The sequence below is a fragment of the Centropristis striata genome, chromosome 2, assembly GCF_030273125.1.
Source record: "Centropristis striata isolate RG_2023a ecotype Rhode Island chromosome 2, C.striata_1.0, whole genome shotgun sequence".
NCBI lineage: Eukaryota > Metazoa > Chordata > Actinopteri > Perciformes > Serranidae > Centropristis > Centropristis striata.
In genome coordinates this window covers 30,710,270-30,728,214 of record NC_081518.1, presented here as the reverse complement: position 1 = coordinate 30,728,214, position 17,945 = coordinate 30,710,270, and the positions used below count along the sequence as shown (strand labels likewise).

General features: G+C 37.9%; 1 protein-coding gene across 1 annotated transcript; it reads right to left on the bottom strand.

Annotated features, from left to right (window-relative positions):
* Window positions 1-714: 714 nt before the first annotated feature.
* On the bottom strand, window positions 715-17,728 carry mtch2 (mitochondrial carrier homolog 2). Its single transcript, XM_059350171.1, has 13 exons — window positions 17,575-17,728; window positions 15,997-16,081; window positions 10,273-10,379; window positions 9,659-9,685; window positions 9,515-9,571; window positions 8,093-8,150; window positions 7,818-7,869; window positions 7,665-7,724; window positions 4,325-4,418; window positions 2,916-2,963; window positions 2,764-2,831; window positions 2,607-2,682; window positions 715-1,491 (listed from the first exon to the last, which is right to left on the bottom strand). Exons 1-13 carry the CDS (start codon window positions 17,659-17,661, stop codon window positions 1,405-1,407), a joined length of 906 nt encoding a protein of 301 aa, XP_059206154.1. The 5' UTR covers window positions 17,662-17,728; the 3' UTR covers window positions 715-1,404.
* Window positions 17,729-17,945: the final 217 nt, after the last annotated feature.

The following is a 17,945-nucleotide window of genomic DNA, read 5'->3' as shown; positions in this document are numbered from 1 at the left end:
TTGGGGCCACGTCCTCTGCTGGTGTTGGTCCGCTGTGTTTTCTGAAGTCCACAGTCAGGGCAGCCATCTACCAGGACATTTTAGAGCTCCTCATGCTTCCACAAGCTCTTTGGAGATACTGTTTCTATTTTCCAGCAGGACTTGGCACCTGCCCACACTGGCAAAGGTACAAAGCTGGTTCAATGACCATGGTGTTACTGGGCTGGACTGGCAAACCTGCTCGGCTGACCTGAACCCCGTAGGAGTCTATGGGCTGCTGTCAAGAGGAAGATGAGAGACACCAAACGCAGATGACCTGAAGGCTGCTATTAAAGCAACATGGTGCCGTATTAATGCAGTAATTCATACAAAAAGAGACCAACCAAGTATTGAGTGTATAGAAATGAACATACTTTTCAGAAGCCTGACATTTGTGTTTAAAATATCTTTTTTTATTGATCTTATGTAATATTCACATTTTTTTCAAAGTTTTGTGTTTTCACCATCTCTAAGCCATAATCAAATTATGGCTTAGCAATATGGCTTAAATTCCAAGAAATACAGGCCTGAAATATTTCACTCTACGTGTAATGAATCTATATAATATACAAGTTTCACTTTCTGAAATAACTTACAAAAAATAACTTACATAAATATATAACCTTTTCACAATATTCTAATTGTTTGAGATGTACCTGTAAGTGTTCGTGCCATTTCACATATCTACAAGAAAGACGCGGTCAAAAAAAAGCAGTTTTTATTTGGGTCAGTCAGAAAGAGTTGATACAAGCACTTGGCTGCTCAGAGTGCCAGCTCAGGCTACCCTCCATGCCTCTGTAGATCCATACATGCTCTTTCTCAACCATCACCTCACTGTCCTTTCACTAGCATTACCACCAAGCAGTGAGCTTTATGATTATTAACACAAGACAATACCACATGACAAGAGGGCCCACTTGATCACTAACGTGAATTATTAGACATTACCACATGCAGACAGAAGTGCCGTTTTCAACAAACAAATCCCATCACGTGGATGAAGGGGAATCATATACAAAACAGATGGCGGGCGCCTTCACATTGGTCTGTCCAAACATTATTCAGGCAGGTTTGACAGCAGCCATCCATCAGATTTTGTACCTGTGGGTTTTAAAAAAAGGCTCCATCTCATTACCTTACAACCCTGCAGTTCCAATCTGTAAATTTCTGTTAATAAAATAAAACCTGCTGGAAATTAAGTGGAAATGAATGTGTTTATTTCACATAATGGCAGGTTGTCAAAAAGAAGAGAGAAAAAAAACTAAAGTAAACAAGTGCATACAAAAAAAGATTAAGTGCCGACTGTCCAACCCCCAGATCAGGCAATGTTGATTTTTTTGTTTGTTTTATTATCACAACTATGTTCAGCTCAGTTCTCTTGAGGCTTTAAAAAAATCTCTTCTGGTCAATCGCGTACATCTTTCCTGCTGGAAGCTTCCGGAAAAATAAACTGTTGCCTCTGCTCATGTTGCCCTGGAATGAAGAGAGGAAAGAAGTGTTTATTAGTGGCTGGTAACCAAAAGACCAATCGTTTTCAGCAACAGCAGCTTAGGTCACTTTCACACCTGTATGCCCACTTACTCTATTGTAAACTGTGTACAACAATTAGACTTTAAGCTTTACACCAATTGTGGTGAAATTCATTTCTGGTGTTATCATTTGGTCTGCAGTCAGAGTTAGATAAACCAATCCAAACATGTTAGGTGCATGTCTTTAGATTGAACCAATATCTGGTTTGAAGGTAACAGAAATTAAAATGCCTGTATTGACCCTGGTAAACTGTGGTGTCAATTATTTAATGTGGTAAAAAAGTTATATTTTTTACATAATCTGATGACATATGCATTTCAATATGTTGATTATATCACCTTCATCATTTCCATAGCTTAGTGTAAAGAAAAAAAAAAGTATTTGCCTACATAAAGTGACAAGACTTTCTTCTCCAAGTCCTTTGATGTCTAAATAAAAATGGGCTGGATACATTACTTGTAGTGTTGTCACTTTTTATTTTAAATTCAGACACTGGCATTGAAAACAATTCATGCTATATAATATAAATCACAGTGTAGCTGTAAAATCCATTTAAGATGTAAACATTTTCTGCTGGTGACTGGACAGCTAAAAGGAACAGATAAACGTTTGAAACTATCCATTTTAACAGTTTACCCATTCCTCTTAGTAAACTATTTTAACAGTGTATCCATTACTGTTAGCTTTTATTAAACAATTGACATTACTCTAAGCTATTGAAATAATGTATTCAATCATTAGTTAAATAGTTTAGTTTATTCACTACTTTAGGCTTCTATGCATTACTTTTCACTTCTTCAACCATTTATCAATTGTCACTTTAAGATAACCATTTGCCAATACTTTTAGATTACTATTTTAACAGTTAATCCATGACTTAACTCATTATTTGAACTTTTAGTCATTACTTTAACCTACATTTTTGGACTTTGGTGATCACTTGACAACGATCTTTCACATGTATAAAAAATGTGGAAGATATGTGGTTGGTAATCAATCAGCTCAATGTGTCATCTGCATTTATCCAGTGAATACAGTATCTGCACAGGTGTTATTACCTCTCTGCTTAGATGTCTCCAGCAGTCCACCCAGGTGGGATATACTGATGCATAGGGAGGCAGGCCTCCAGCAAGCCTGCGAGGACAGTGGGAATATAAGTCTGCTTGACCGAAACACTTGTCAGGACTTACAACAGCAAATAACCTGTCAACTCACCCGCAGTTATTGACGGCCATGAGGTTTGACACCAAGACAAAAGGGTATGTGAGCATACTGGCAAAGAACTAGAAGAAAAGAGCAGAAGAAGAACGTGATCTCACTGCAAGCTACAAACAGGCTGCTGTACTGCTGATGTTGGTCATACTCACCCCTGTCACAGCCTGAGAGCAGTTCTTGATTTCTCCTGTGTGACTCATCTGGACAGAAGAACAGATTACCAATGTTAATTCTGTATTTGAAAAACTGTCATTTGAGACTGCTGGCACCCAGATGCTCCATAGAGAGACACAGGAAGCATCAGTCTCTACAACTCCTCCCTCAAAATATCACACTCCAAATCAGGTCCGATAGCTTCCGATCTTGTTTGTGCAATAAATAAGTACAATTCCCTCACATGCATACTGCACTTTAAACAATCAGTGTTTCTGCTCTGTAAAGTCTCCCATAAACACAAACTCTCTTATAAGGTTTTAGATTTATATATTGCTTGCACTGCTTTTTTTATTTAACAGTTACTTGTTTTTTTAGCTTAAGGTTACCTGGTCTTTATTTTACTGTCACTGGTTTTATTTAACTGTTATTTATACCCCATGTACATAGTGTTAAATTTAAAGTGTATAGTGTTGTTTTTTGTTTCTGTTTCAATAACTATACTAGTATTAGTCAGTGCTATACATGTATGCAGCAAACTATCTTTATTTAATTTACTAGTACTATCATTTGAGTTGATGTTGCTCTTGTCATCAATGTTATCACCCCATGATAAGGTACTATTTGCAGAAGAAAACATGGATGAAGGAAGGTGTACATGGGGCAGATAAACTCACTATTATTACGGCTGTTATTGTGATTTTCGAATTATCATTATTATCTTTATTTAATTTTTTTCTGATTTTCAAGTTGCCAATCAATTTAGGTATGAATATGATTTTATAAGAGTATTGTGATAGAGTGTAAATGCTTTTGCAAGGATGTGATTTTGATTTTTGATTTTATTTATATATATATTTTTTTCTTCTCTTTAATTTTTTTTTTTTTAACCATTTTCTTTCTTTTTATGTTTTGATGAAAAGTCTTGATATGTTTACAAGATGTAGAGCAACATGTATGTGCTGTTTTGTTTTTCTTCAAATAAAAAGTTTAATAACAAAAAAAAGTGTATAGTGTTAATGTTTTTCTCTCTCGATGTGACCATATATGTATAGTGTTCAAATATTTTCTCTTCTCTTGCCATTTCTGTCTGACTTGTCATTTGGGAGCTGCTTTGACGAACACAATTTCCCTGTGGGGATTAATTAAGTATTTCTATTATCTATTATTACTATTTCAGATAATCTGGTCTGTTCTGTTTGCACATTTTATTTATTGCTCAAATACCTAATTGACTTGGAGTTTGCAGTGCATAAACACTATTTCTGTACACGTACCCTCCACTTCAGCCCTGGAAGTAGATGTTTCCTGACAGATGTATTTCAGGGCAATTACATCCTTAAACCAAACCCCTTTACAAAATACAGAACCCTTAACTGGACAAAGCTGTGAGAAACTAGTGGTATACCGAGTCATCGATGGCATATGTATTGATGAGGTGAGCCAGCAGGTTACAAATCCACAGAGACAGGACGTCACCAAGCAGGCGAGGAATCATACCACTGAAAAAAAGAAAACAACCCGGTGTGATTGTTTATCAAGTATGCTGATTAATTTAACAAGTCAGGGTTATAAGGGTTTGCCAGTGAATTGCTTTCCATTATCAGGCAGGTGTAAGTATAAGCTGTCCTGTAAAAACAAATCAATACAGGTCAGTGTGTCCCAAGTCTCCTGCACATAGACTGTATAAAGAATGGACGACTCATGTCCACTCCCTCTTAGAGTACTAGAAGCCTAAATATCCTGGATAGAAAGAGCTGTAGAATTGAGTTCTTGCCCAAACACTCGCCTGACTAATCACAAGTCAATTATAGCTGTCAATCATGAAGTTACAACCCCATTTTATAGAATTAAAAAACAAACTTATCAGAAAGACACTTGAACATACACTACCGCTCAAAAGTTTGGGGTCTTTTTAAAATGAAAACAACAGACATACAATGTAGACATTGTTAATATGGTAAATGACTATTACAGCTGGGAATGGCTGATTTTCTTATGAAATATCTATTATATATTGTCAGCAACCATCACTCCTGTGTTCAAGTGGCACATTGTGTTAATCCACTTCTATAGTGTTGAAACGCTAATTGACAATTAAAACACCTATGCTTTATATTAGCACAGCAGAAAACTGTTTTGTGCTGAGAGAAGCAATAAAATGATCCTTCCTCAGGCTGGTTGAATATCTAGAGGTAAAGTTGGGGATTTGTACAGGTTAAAATGATTATTTCTGCCCTTGTAAATGTCTTTACTATATTTTCGACTCATTTTGTAACATTGAAAAGATTTCAATCATGAATAAAACAGTTTGTTTTCATGGAAAACACAGACAATTTTCTGGGTGAAACTTCTGAGCTGTAGTGTACGTCAGTGTGATAAGAACTACCTCAAGTGTACTAAAGTCTTTCGTTTGGCCCATGTCCCATATACGAACATGGAGGGGAGCGAAGTTACTGACCTACAGTAGTGTTCAATGTGACTAACCAGATTAATCCAGGTTTTTAGTATATTTTTTATTGCTACACGGCAAACAAGGTACCAGTAGGTGCAGTAGATTCTCAGAAAACCAACAAGACCCAGCATTGGTGATATGCAGCTCTTAAGGCTGTGACATTGGGCAATTAGCTGAAAGAGGTGTGTTCAAGAATATAGCAGTGTCTGCTGTTGACTTTACAAACTCAAAACTATTTTGTACAAACTCTTTGGTTTCTAGGATTTAGCAATCCTGTGAATCACTAAACTAATATTTAGTTGTATAACCACAGTTTTTTTTAATACTGCTTCACGGAGTCTGTGTCATGGAGTCAACCAACTTGTGGCACCTTTCAGCTGTTATTCCACTCCAAGATTCTCTAACAACATTCCACAATTCATTTACATTTCTTGGTTTTGCTTCAGAAACAGCATTTTTGATGTCACCCCACAAGTTCTCAATTGGATTAAGGTCCGCGGATTGGGCTGGCCACTCCATAACATCAATGTTGTTGGTTTGGAACCAAGATTTTGCTGGTTTACTAGTGTGTTTGGGGTCATTGTCTTGTTGAAACACCCATTTCAAGGGCATTTCCTCTTCAGCATAAAGCAACATGACCTCTTCAAGTTGACATATACAAACTGATCCATGATCCCTGGTATGTGATAAATAGGCCCAACACCATAGTAGGAGAAACATGCCCATATCATGATGCTTGCACCACCATGCTTCACTGTCTTCACTGTGTACTGTGGCTTGAATTCAGAGTTTGGGGCTCGTCTCACAAACTGTCTGCGGCCCTTGGACCCAAAAAGAACAATTTTACTCTCATCAGTCGACAAAATGTTCCTCCATTTCTCTTTAGGCCAGTTGATGTGTTCTTTGGCAAATTGTAACCTCTTCTGCACATGCCTTTTTTTTAACAGAGGGACTTTGCGGGGGATTCTTGTAAATAGATTAGCTTCACACAGACGTCTTCTAACTGTCACAGCACTTACAGGTAACTCCAGACTGTCTTTGATCATCCTGGAGCTGATCATTGGCTGAGCCTTTGCCATTCTGCTTATTCTTCCATCCATTTTGATGGTTGTCTTCCGTTTTCTGCCACGTGTCTCTGGTTTGCTCTCCATTTTAAAGCATTGGAGATCATTTTAGCTGAACAGCCTATAATTGTTTGCACCTCTTTATAAGTTTTCCCCTCTCCAATCAACTTTTTAATCAAAGTATGCTGTTCTTCTGAACAATGTCTTGAACGACCCATTTTCCTCGGGCTTTCAAAGAGAAATCCATGTTCAACAAGTGCTGGCTTCATCTTTAAATAGAGGCCACCTGAGTCACACCTGTTTTTTCACAAAATTGATGACCTCACTGATTACTGAATTTCCCCTTGTGGATGAATAAAGTAATTTTGATTCGATTGATTTTGAATGCCACACTGCTATATTTTTGAACACACCCCTTTCAACTAATTGCCCAATTGCACAGCCTTAAGAGCGTGCATATCACGAATGCTGGGTCTTGTTGGCTTTCTGAGAATCTACTGCACCTACTGGTACCTTGTTTGCCATGTAGCAATAAAACATATACTAAAAACCTGGATTACTCTGGTTAGTCACATTGGACTGCTATTATATTGAACACTACTGTATACTGCAGCCCGCCACCAGTGAGTGAATGAGAGGTTTTGGCCTCCCTTTTGGGGAGCTGTTCAGGCCGTCCATCTTTATATACAGTCTATGCTTCTGTTTCTACGCTTCCAGGATCTCTACACCCTCACTGGTCTGGTTAATGACTCTAACAGCACTTTCTACCTATATATAATAGTTGTGATGTCACACACTTACAGAAGTCCTGACAGCTTGTTTAAAAGACAGTTTGTGATTCCGGGTTTGCATTTTTTCGTGGATTGACCGTTTTTGTACTTGTTTTGAGTTTTTATATAGCACCTAGACCTGCTTTATGGTGGTAAATGGTAACTCGTGAAACAGAAATATCACTTTATAAGATTGGACCTTTAAGTATAATGTAATCCAATACATCTACAAAGTACTTTCGGTGCACTGATAAACTGCCATCATTTCCACTAGGGATTACAATTTTAAACAATGTTTGTAACTTGTTCCATTACACAATGTGTACTGTGCACAAATGCAAGCATGCTTAACTCAGGCAAACAATCTACAGGCCTTTAATTGATGTTGAGCATCAAGGAAATGTACCAAAAACCTGGAGTGTTAAAGACAAAAATAAAGTCAAGGAGAGTCAAACTTACGCAAAGAAGCCCAGTATGCCTTCTTCTCTGTAGACTGTGACGATGGAGTCAAACACCCCACTAAAAACAGAAGAAAATGTGTTTTTTATTTATGTTTAACTACTTTTACGGCTCTTCTCATTAAGTTTTGTGTCTGAAACATGAGAAATTTACCTGTATTTTGTTTCTCTCCCAATAAACTGGACCATACATCGCAAAGTAATCACTGAAAAACAAGTCGAGGAAAACATAGCTGACATGCAGACTAGTGTCTCCCCACACAGATTTGCTAGTTTCAACTAAAACATTCAAATGTATCGCACATAAAAGCACTTCAAAGCTCTAATACAACCTCTGAAAGGATCACATGCATAGTGCGGTAGTTAACCAGTTCAATCCATCTGAAAGATTTGAGCAGTTGCAGACATTTGTGATATTCCATGACGTACCATGAAAGGGATGTGTGACAATGGTGGCGCAGGAACGAGCTATCATCTCTTTGGTTGTCTGTGGAAGAGACAGGAAATCAACTGACAAGTATGCATGAAACCTAACATCACTTCAAACATCTAAGTAGACATGACCGTTATACAGGTGCATCTCAATAAATTAGAGATCATAGAAAAGTTTATTTAGGTCTGTTAGGATTACCAAAATTATTTATATTTGCTTAATGCCAGAATAATGAGAAGGATTTTTTTTGGACATTTTTTTTTAAATTACTTTCTTCAAAGTCAGAAGTTTACATACACTAAGATTATTATGCCTTTAAACAATTAGCAAAAGCCCAGATGATGATGTCATGTCTTTGGAAGCTTCTGATTGGTTTATTGACAACATTTGAATTAATTGGAGACACACCTGTGGATGTATTTTAAGGCACACCTGAAACACACTGCTTCTTTGTGTAACATCATGGGAAAGTCAAAAGAAATCAACCAAGATATCAGGAAGAGAATTGTGGACTGGTGTATGAACACCATGGGAATGTCGAGCCATCATACCGCTCAGGAAGGAGACGGACTCTGTGTCCCAGAGATGAACATGCTTTGGTCCAAAATGTGCATATCAACCCAAGAACAAAAGCAGAAGACCTTGTGAAGATGCTGGCTGAAGCTGGTAAGAGTGTGTCATTATCCACAGTGAAACGAGTCCTGTACCGACATGGGCTGAAAGGCCACTCTGCCAGGAAGAAGCCATTACTCCAAAAGAAACATAAAAAAGCCAGCATTTTGCAATCAAAACTTAAGCCACAACTCAAATTTCCTTGTGAACAACACCTAAGGGATTGCCTAATGCCTGAACAATTATTATCACAACATAACTGTAACCAGTCACAACCATCCCATAAATTAGTTGTGACCTGACAACAAGATATATTTCTAGTCCGCTGCCCTTAAAGAACCTATGGTCTCAGCTACGAGCCAGAAGTTAATAATTAAATATACAATAAAACAATCTGTTAACTCTAATTTGGCAATGTGTTAAACAACGAGACGAGATAGCTCTGCAGCCATGTCATTGTTCGTGAAAATATTAAGATTAATTTGGGGACAAATGATTGGGCATGTCAGGCTGAAGGAGCCAGTTGAACGCAATGAGAGACAATCTTTCAGTGATACAAAGTATCAGTAAGTTGAAAGGGCCAGTGGTGTTCAGCACTGAAGAAGGACATTCACTGTTGGAAAACAGTGAACACACAGGTTAACTCTTAGTAGGTGTCCACTGTCAGGAATTAATGAGAAAGGAGAGTTTACCCAGGCCATGGTGTAATTAAAGATAAAAGGACAAAATAACTGAAATGAGGAAGTGCAGACACTTCTGTGTGCTCTTGTTCGGTGTGTTGCTTTGTGGCATTAGAAGTGTCTTACCTCATTAACAACGTGCTGTAGGGAGCCCTCAGCAGCCTTCTGCTGACCTCCCAGTACCTGGACAACACAAACAAACCTCAGCATCTCCTATCTTCAACAATATTTTGTAATAGTACAAACAATCAATCAGAATAAAAATCTTACCTGAGGTGTTCCTTGTTCCTGACATTTCTGTAAGAAATTAGAAGTTAACATGATAAAAGTGCCCTCGCAAAGAAAGTCACTGCCATATCCAGTATGTAGAACTAATTTACGTCAGTTATTAAAATGTACCATGGATGTTCAGACATGGGTTTCTGTTTACATAATCGCATATAAAGGCACCCAAGACAATCCTGACAAAGTGCCCCAATAGTGCAAATAAAATGTACATTTTCATTACAGCTATTGTGATCTTTTCCCCCAATGCCAAGAACATTTAAATTAAATGTGTTGAAGTATACTACAACCCTGATTAAAAAAATATTTGGATGCTGTAAATAATAGAATCCATCAAATTCAGAATTCATTACTTACAAAAACAAAATGTTTATTAGTTTGAACATAATATATTTTCTTTGTACAGTTTTTATTTGAATATATGTCAAAGGCTTGACAAATTATCACATTCTATTTTATTCACATTTATGACGATGGAATTGGGGTTGTTATTGCATTATATCTCCATAGTTAATCATTACATGCTTACTGTTATCTGAAGAACAAAGTGCAAGTGTGATTACTTTCTTTTACGATGCACCTGATGTTTTCAGGCCTACCTGCACAACTTTGCTGTGCACAATGGTGCCGATAGAGCCAGCACAGAGCCTTGGACCAAGCCCTTTAAAGAGACCCGCTTTTCCATCAATCTTGATGATGTGTTTTGCTGAAACAAACAAAAAACACAAAGGAGGGAAAGTTAAGAAAAGGCCTGTGGCTCAGTTGGTAGAGCGGTCACCCAATGATTTACAGGTCGGTGGTTTGATCCCTAAATGGATGATAAATGGACTGCACTTATATAGCGATTTTATCCGAATCGCTTTACACTACAGACTGCGCTCATTCACACATTCACGCACACATTCATACTGGTGGGCGAGGCTTTCCTACAACAGTGCCACCGGCCACCATTGGGAATTCATTCATACACCGATGAATGCAGCATCGGTGGGCAATTTGGGGTTCAGTATCTTGCCAAAGGACACTTCGACATGTAGGCTGCCATAGTCTGGGATCAACCATCAGACCTTCCGATCAATGGGCAGCCGCTCCACCAGCTGAGCCACAGCCGAGTGTGAAGCGCTTTGGATAAAAGCGCTATATAAGTGCAGTCCATTAAACATCTTTTATAAATAGTATGTTGAAATTAGTTATTGTTATTAAAATAATGCATTTCAGATCAATCAATTTTATTGGTCACATGACATCGTGCAGGTTACGATTCCAGTGAAGTGCAACAATGTCAATTCTTTCAGTGAACGCATCATTTGTGCTGCTCTGTCAGATCGGCACATAGAAAAAGACGCCAGCACTCGAGGATCCAGCAAAACCTCTGAGAAACAAAAAAACACCACCGTTCTTGTGAGCACCGTGCAGGTCCTCCAGCCCATCCAACCATCCAACACCTGCACCCTGTCCAGCAGGATGCACGTGGCCAGGCTTGATTCCTCCACGCCTGCATGGTGCCTCCTCCCAGGTGAATGTAGAGAAGGATACAGAGATGCTTTTGCTTTTCACCACTGTTCAGATCAACCTCAAAAAGTAAAACTAATACTTGCAAAATAGAGGCAATGGCACACATTTAGCATAGATTAAGGGATTTCATAATAATTAATATATTACTAACAGGTTTTTTTCCTGGCTTAAACTAGGCAAAGGTGAAACCGTACTGATCCAATGCACACATTTTGTGTAGCTTGCCTTTAACTTGTTGCCCTGTCAAAGATAATGCGTTCATTTGCACAGTTAATAAACCGCATCATTCACAACTGCAGAAGGCGAAATGCAACAGCATTTCCAACACCTGCTTGCAAAATCAAACTATATCAAACAGCAGGGTTTTCTTTAGTGATTATTTTGTTGGCTTACCAGTTATTCTGTGACTCTTCTGCATCTATGGGGCAGAGCAAGCACACCAGAGACTTCTGACCAGACCTCTATCTGCTCCACTATTTTATCTGGCAATTTTTCTGGAGTCACATTTTTCTGGAGTTTTGTAGACTTCGGGAGAAAGTTTCTTGGAGCATATCAGGTTTTTTTTTTTTTTTACCTTGTTAACTATGTGCTTACACATTTCTGACAACCATTTCATGAAGCATTACTGTTATTATAAAATGCATTTTCCAACCATCAAAGTGCCTGTTGGGTTCAGATCAATTAATCAAGCCCTAAAACTTTAAGTTTCTGTTTAATATACAATTTTAACAGGGTTAAAATGATAAAAAATTATCTGTGACTCCTTCATGGTGATGCATTCAAGTGCATTCAGCTGCCACTAGCATTCATTAGATATGATGTTTGGAAACTCACCAGGGGATAGAAATAATGATCAGATAGGATTGTTGTAAAAATGTGTCATAAATTTGACCGTTAGTTGTTCTGAATGGTCTATGGCAAAAATGGTATCATTGGACGATCAGGGCTGTGAGACCTGCATACAAGTTAATATACAACAAACAATTATCAGTAAGTAACTGTGTAAATTGGTGTAATTTTCAAAAGAACAAAACATTAAATATGATTAAAGGGGGTTGAACAAGAGGACAATTACGCTTTCTATGGACATGTTTCTACTGATGTACAAAGATCAGGCATCAGCATACCTCAAGGAAATGGTTCTGAGGCAAGAAGAGAGGAGAGACAGGGGCTGTATCCCTGTAATGCCAAGGGACACAGAAAGGAGCTGGTGGTGTAATTATTGCGCATGACAATGTATCCACAATGTAATTGGGACATTTTGGAGCTGCTGCTGCTGGTGGTGGAATCAGAGTACAGCATCCCAATTTCAGCATTTTTTTTGTGTGTGAAAAATGATGTTGTACAGAGCAGAGTTTGCCCAATCAGAACGACTGATAGGTGGAACATCTGTACTCCTAACTGATCCAAGATGGAACTACACAGAAGGAATGTATGTGTGTGTATATATATATATATATATATATATATATATATGTTAGGGGAATTTGTCTGAGGATAAAATAATATTTACTAGCAAAATCGTAATGAATGTGATGTGTGTTCTGGCAGGCAAAATACTCAGTCAGGTGGGTGTACCACCTGTATGGTCTTTTGTGTGGGGGGTTTGAGACCCTTACTAGTACTATGAAGCCATGTTTCTACGAGTACCTGTTTTATCTGCACCATACATGTGGGTGGTTGACGTGAACTCAAATTCAAAGTGAAAAAAAATAATAATTCAAAAATATATGTCAAATGATATATAATTATATTCCCTTATATGTGAATAATTCAAAACTGAATGTGTCCATTTCTAATTCTTTACATATTATTCACTTTTTGGTGTGGTAGTCCTAAAATGTGTCCACCGGTGCAACACAATAAAGAATGTCATTATTTAATTCAGAGAATGTTGGACAGATAAGATTGATAAGCCAAAGGCATATTAGTTTGTCCCAATTATATTTCCACATCAAACATACCCCCAAAAAATTCAGAATTATGCTATTTATATACTATAAGATGTACACATAGAGACTTCACCCAAATGCCTGGGTTACGTTCATTATAATTGGTATAAAACCCAAGGAATCTTCATTTCATCCTTATAGCTGCATAGTGATGATAACATTATTGTACTATCCCACACTTTTTACATACATTTTTCATTAAAATACCTTTTCCACTCACAATTCAATTTGTTGCACCACAGGACATTCCGTTGCACCATTGGACAACAGAGTACTAGTATGCCCATGTCGTGTACAAAGTCAAATTAATTATCAAACATTGTCAAATTTACTTTCTGCGTCTCTCTCTCAGGAAGTTCTCTTTCCTCTCAGGATCTTCATTCAGCCTCTCCCTAAACTTCCTAGACCTTTCTTTGGTGGTCATTTCAGCCTCTCACTTTCAACATGGAAATCAAACTAGCTTTAACAAAACAGGGAAGGAGATGTTATGTTTGACTAGGATGTCCCCTAGGGGTAAAATATATAATAGGAAGAGGATGGGACCTAGTATAGAGCCCTGAGGGACCCCACAGGTGAGGGGGGCAACAGAGGAGAAGAAATCCCCAAGCAGGACAGAGAAGCTCCCGTCAGCCAGGTAGGACGGGCCATCCAAATGCGGCCGTCCATTAACCTCCATTCATTTTTTAGACTAGGATTATATCTCTTTTGCATATTAAAACTAATTTTTCAATAAAACTTGTAATACAAAAAATGTTTGTTTACATGTTTGCTTTCACTATGTTAATTTTCATTATGATAGGAGTAAAGGAAAAAAATAAGTGAAACTGACTTCATGTTGTACTATAGGACAGTGCGTTTCATCAGTGGACATTTTCGAAATCAATGCTAGTTTGCGGACTAGCTATATGAGAGACATTCTTCATCCTGAGTAACAGTGTTAAGGTTTACATTATTTTCAATTATCAATTAATGTAAATTGATAAAAATATTCAGATCAATACTTAAACTGCGTTGTACCAAAGGACTACCTTAAGACGACCAGTTCCAACACTGCACAGAAATAGTAATATTATGAAAATATTTGAGACAGAAGTGATCTTGTGTGCAGTCCACCTGCTCCAGAGATGTCTTCTGTCCTTCCTGATTCTGGAAGGACCCCTCTCAGTAATGGGGTGGTCACATTAATGCCTGTTTTATATCTACATAATGCCGTTGCTCCAGGAGGACACCAGTTTTGCGGACAAAATGTAATGTGTCATAATAACTCTACATAGGGACCTTAACACTTATATCCTCTAGATTCATTAAGTAAACACTCGTATGACATGCATTCAAGTATTTTAATGTATTTAGATTAATTTTTCATTAAATTACAGTTGTTTTAAGATAAGTAATGCTACCTAGTACAGTTGCACCGGTGGACAAATGTCATGTTCAAAACAGAATATTTGCATAGTTGAAGAACGATACTCATTGTTTGCAGATGGATTAGATGTAGAAGAATGAACTGCATATTAAAACATTAATTTTAATGAAATATTATCAAATTTGAGTAATATTTGTCACTGGGAACACAAAAATTGAGCGTCACGTCAACCACCCATGTGCAAGTAGACACGAAGGCAGCAGGTAAGATTCAAGCCATTCTACTGATTGACAGTGGGCGGCAATGACCCACTGCAAAGAAATAAAGCAATGCTCCAAGTAGCAAGTGCTAGCAAGTAAACATGAGTTTAAACAAAGCACATTGCAACCACCTTGCAAATATTACATAAAGGGCCAAAACCCACTCAACAGGTTTGTACACACATTGACTCTGGGTGGGAAAAACTGAATGCAACAACTTTGTTTGCGAACAAGAAAACTCCATAGAACACCTTTAAGGGATATTACAACTCTAGAGACATGACCGCCTTTGTCATTGCTCTTTGAAAGTACGAGGACATCTTCCAAAGACCTCATCTTCCTGACAAGCAGGAAGACTGCTGTTAAATCGTCACAACACCTTATTTATACAGTCCATGCACAAAACATCTGAATAAAAACAAACAGCATCTGGCAGCCTTCATTTCTGCATAAAACAACCCAACTGAAGCCACTTTCAGACAGCAGCTCATTTCAGAAATGTGCGAGCAACTTTACAAATTGTTCTCATGTTTGAATACACACCCTGTCAGTTATTGTCTAAATGGAATGTAAGTCAGTTCAACACTTCCAACACAGCTTATGACAGAGCTGTCACATTAAAATAAAAGCTACCTAAGGTTAAATTCCAACAGAGAGATATTAACAGCACATCATCCACTGGAGCAATGGAATAAATGTTACAGGTTCCATTTCTGCACAGGGCTTAACCCTATAAAGCCTGAACCATGAAATAATTGCCAGAAAATTCAATTTTTTTTAAAACCGAGTGCTTATTAACTTGCTGACAAATTTTAAAAAATAAATAAATTGCATATATGAATTCTAATTCGTATCATATTTGATACATCAGGTCTTTTTGTGCAATTTGTTGCTCACAGTTTGTTTTTCTTGAACTAACAAAAACATCAAACAACAACATTTTTAACTTTTCCTTTTTCCTCAAACATGCAAAATACATATTTTTTCCATATAACACAACATCATATATCTGCTGATATGAAGTTTTTTAATGCAGCAATGACTGATCCACTCGTGGAACCTGCATATCATTTTTGCTACATCTGGTATTTTTGTGCAATTTGTTGCTCAGTTTGTTTATCTTCAACACATGTTTACATCAGGTTTTTGATGATGTAGAGGTCTCAAAAATTACTGTATCTAATATGATACACTTGGCTTTATAGGGTTAATGTGGAGAGTCAGACTCACCATAAGCAAAGAGTCCAGGCAGCTGGTAGACTTGTCTGCCAAACAGGTTCCTGCCCAGGGTTGGAGCGAGCGGCTCATGTCCTACCTAACACACACAGTAATGATATCAAGAGATAAGCAAAACGCACTGTAACTGTATGCACTTTTATTATGTCATAGCACCACAAACTATGTTTCTGACACTCCTTATAAACTTGATGTCATTTTACCCACACGTGTTGTTCACTTTGCCAGTTGAATTAATTCGGTCAACACGCAATACATATTTAGTCTTTAAAACAACTTTCACTGTTAGAGCTACAATAAGTTGGCTTACTGATTAACGTTGACTTTAGCTGTTTAGCAACCGCTGGTGTTAGCTTACAAGCTGTTTCAGTGGTCAAAAGGTTTACGAATACTGTAAACATTTATCAATGTTACGAATTTGTTGTTCAACATACATGAGGACAGTGAGCCAACAGTACTTGTGCTGTAAAAAATGTACAAAAACACATGCATGTTAACGTAAAGACATGTTAGCTCGTTCCTGACCTTTTACTGTTTACAGGTCAACAAAGCCACCGAGTGAGAATATTTCATGAGTGGAAAATAAAATTCACCGTCACTTCGATCAATTATTCGAATAGGCAGAAACATATAGAGCAGGAATGGGCAGACGGCCCGCACCCTCACCTGAAGTGGCCCTCAATACAACTACATGCATTTGAGCATGAAATCTTAAAAGTGCAGTGTAAAAATGCACAAAATTACTCCTTGCAATTAATGTTGGTCTGCTGTTCTTGCACTGAAAAACAAGAAACCACAGTAAGTGGTTATTTTTTATTTGCTTCAAACCTTTTGTATTCCTATTTATACTGTTAAACATGGATTTGAGCATGAAATATGTCAAGTTACTGCACTGTAAACATATTTAAAATTGCAGTTTCATCATATCTGGTTAAGTGCACGGTCCTATATGTGGCCCTGTGGTAGTGTCGATGAAAAATTGTGGCCCCCTGCAGCATTTAAGTTGCCCGTAGAGGGTGTAACGTTAGATAGCAGGACAGAGCTAACTAGCTGTTCTCTGGCCACTATCGCAACCTATTGGCTTGTCAGAAACGTAACTTATGTATCTGGGAATATGTCACAGGATGAGACAGAGTTCTTGTGCATTATGCCTACAGAAAATTAAAGAAGCAGTACTATAATTCAATACAATAAGGACTTTACTAATTGGTTCAATCAACTCACTTCCGCCTGCTACAGTGTATTTTGGAAACAGAAGGTCATGGGGACAACAGACGGACTAACAATGTTGTTATCGGGTCATTCCCTTCTATGTGCATTAAATGCGTGCCGAATTAAAGAGTTAATGATAGTAATTCACTGAAGGCCTTAGGTCATGTTCTACACAGCGCACGAATTTACTGATAAGCGAGGCAAAATGAAACTGTGGTATTTTCAATGTAGTTTGGCTAGTTCCTCTTCGGGCTAGTAGCTACTTGAGTTATGCAGTATTTGCAAATACTACCAGTGACCATAGCAGCTCCTAAACCAGTAGCACCTTCCCAGCGTCTACACGAACAGTTGTCCTCTTACCTGGATCAGGACTTTAATGTACATCAGAGGGTGGGAGAGGACAGTCAGCCCTGATCCCAGCAATACTTGGCCACACGTGTCCGCCATTTTTGGATAGACAGTGGAGATAGGAAGTTGTCCTTCTCTTTCGTCTTGCGTCAGAGAGGCGATAGGGCCCGTATTTCATGTCATTATAACGATACCGCCATCTAGTGTTCTTCTGCACACTTACACTACCTCGTTTATTAACTCTATGGAGTCTGGGGCTATTTTGTCCATTTCTGAATCCTTTTCATCCTGCCTGTATACACCACTTAAAAATGTTTAAATGCCATGTTGTTGTTGTTTTTTCCAGCACAACCTCACCTACATGACCTAATAATAATTTATTT

Excerpts from the sequence above, each read along its gene's own strand:
- mtch2 (XM_059350171.1), bottom strand. The coding sequence starts at position 17,661 with ATGGCGGACACGTGTGGCCAAGTATTGCTGGGATCAGGGCTGACTGTC. Across the intron at positions 8,151-9,514 it reads TACAGCACGTTGTTAATGAG|ACAACCAAAGAGATGATAGC; the intron begins GTAAGACACTTC and ends TCTCTTCCACAG. Across the intron at positions 1,492-2,606 it reads GGAGACATCTAAGCAGAGAG|GGCAACATGAGCAGAGGCAA; the intron begins GTAATAACACCT and ends TCTTCATTCCAG.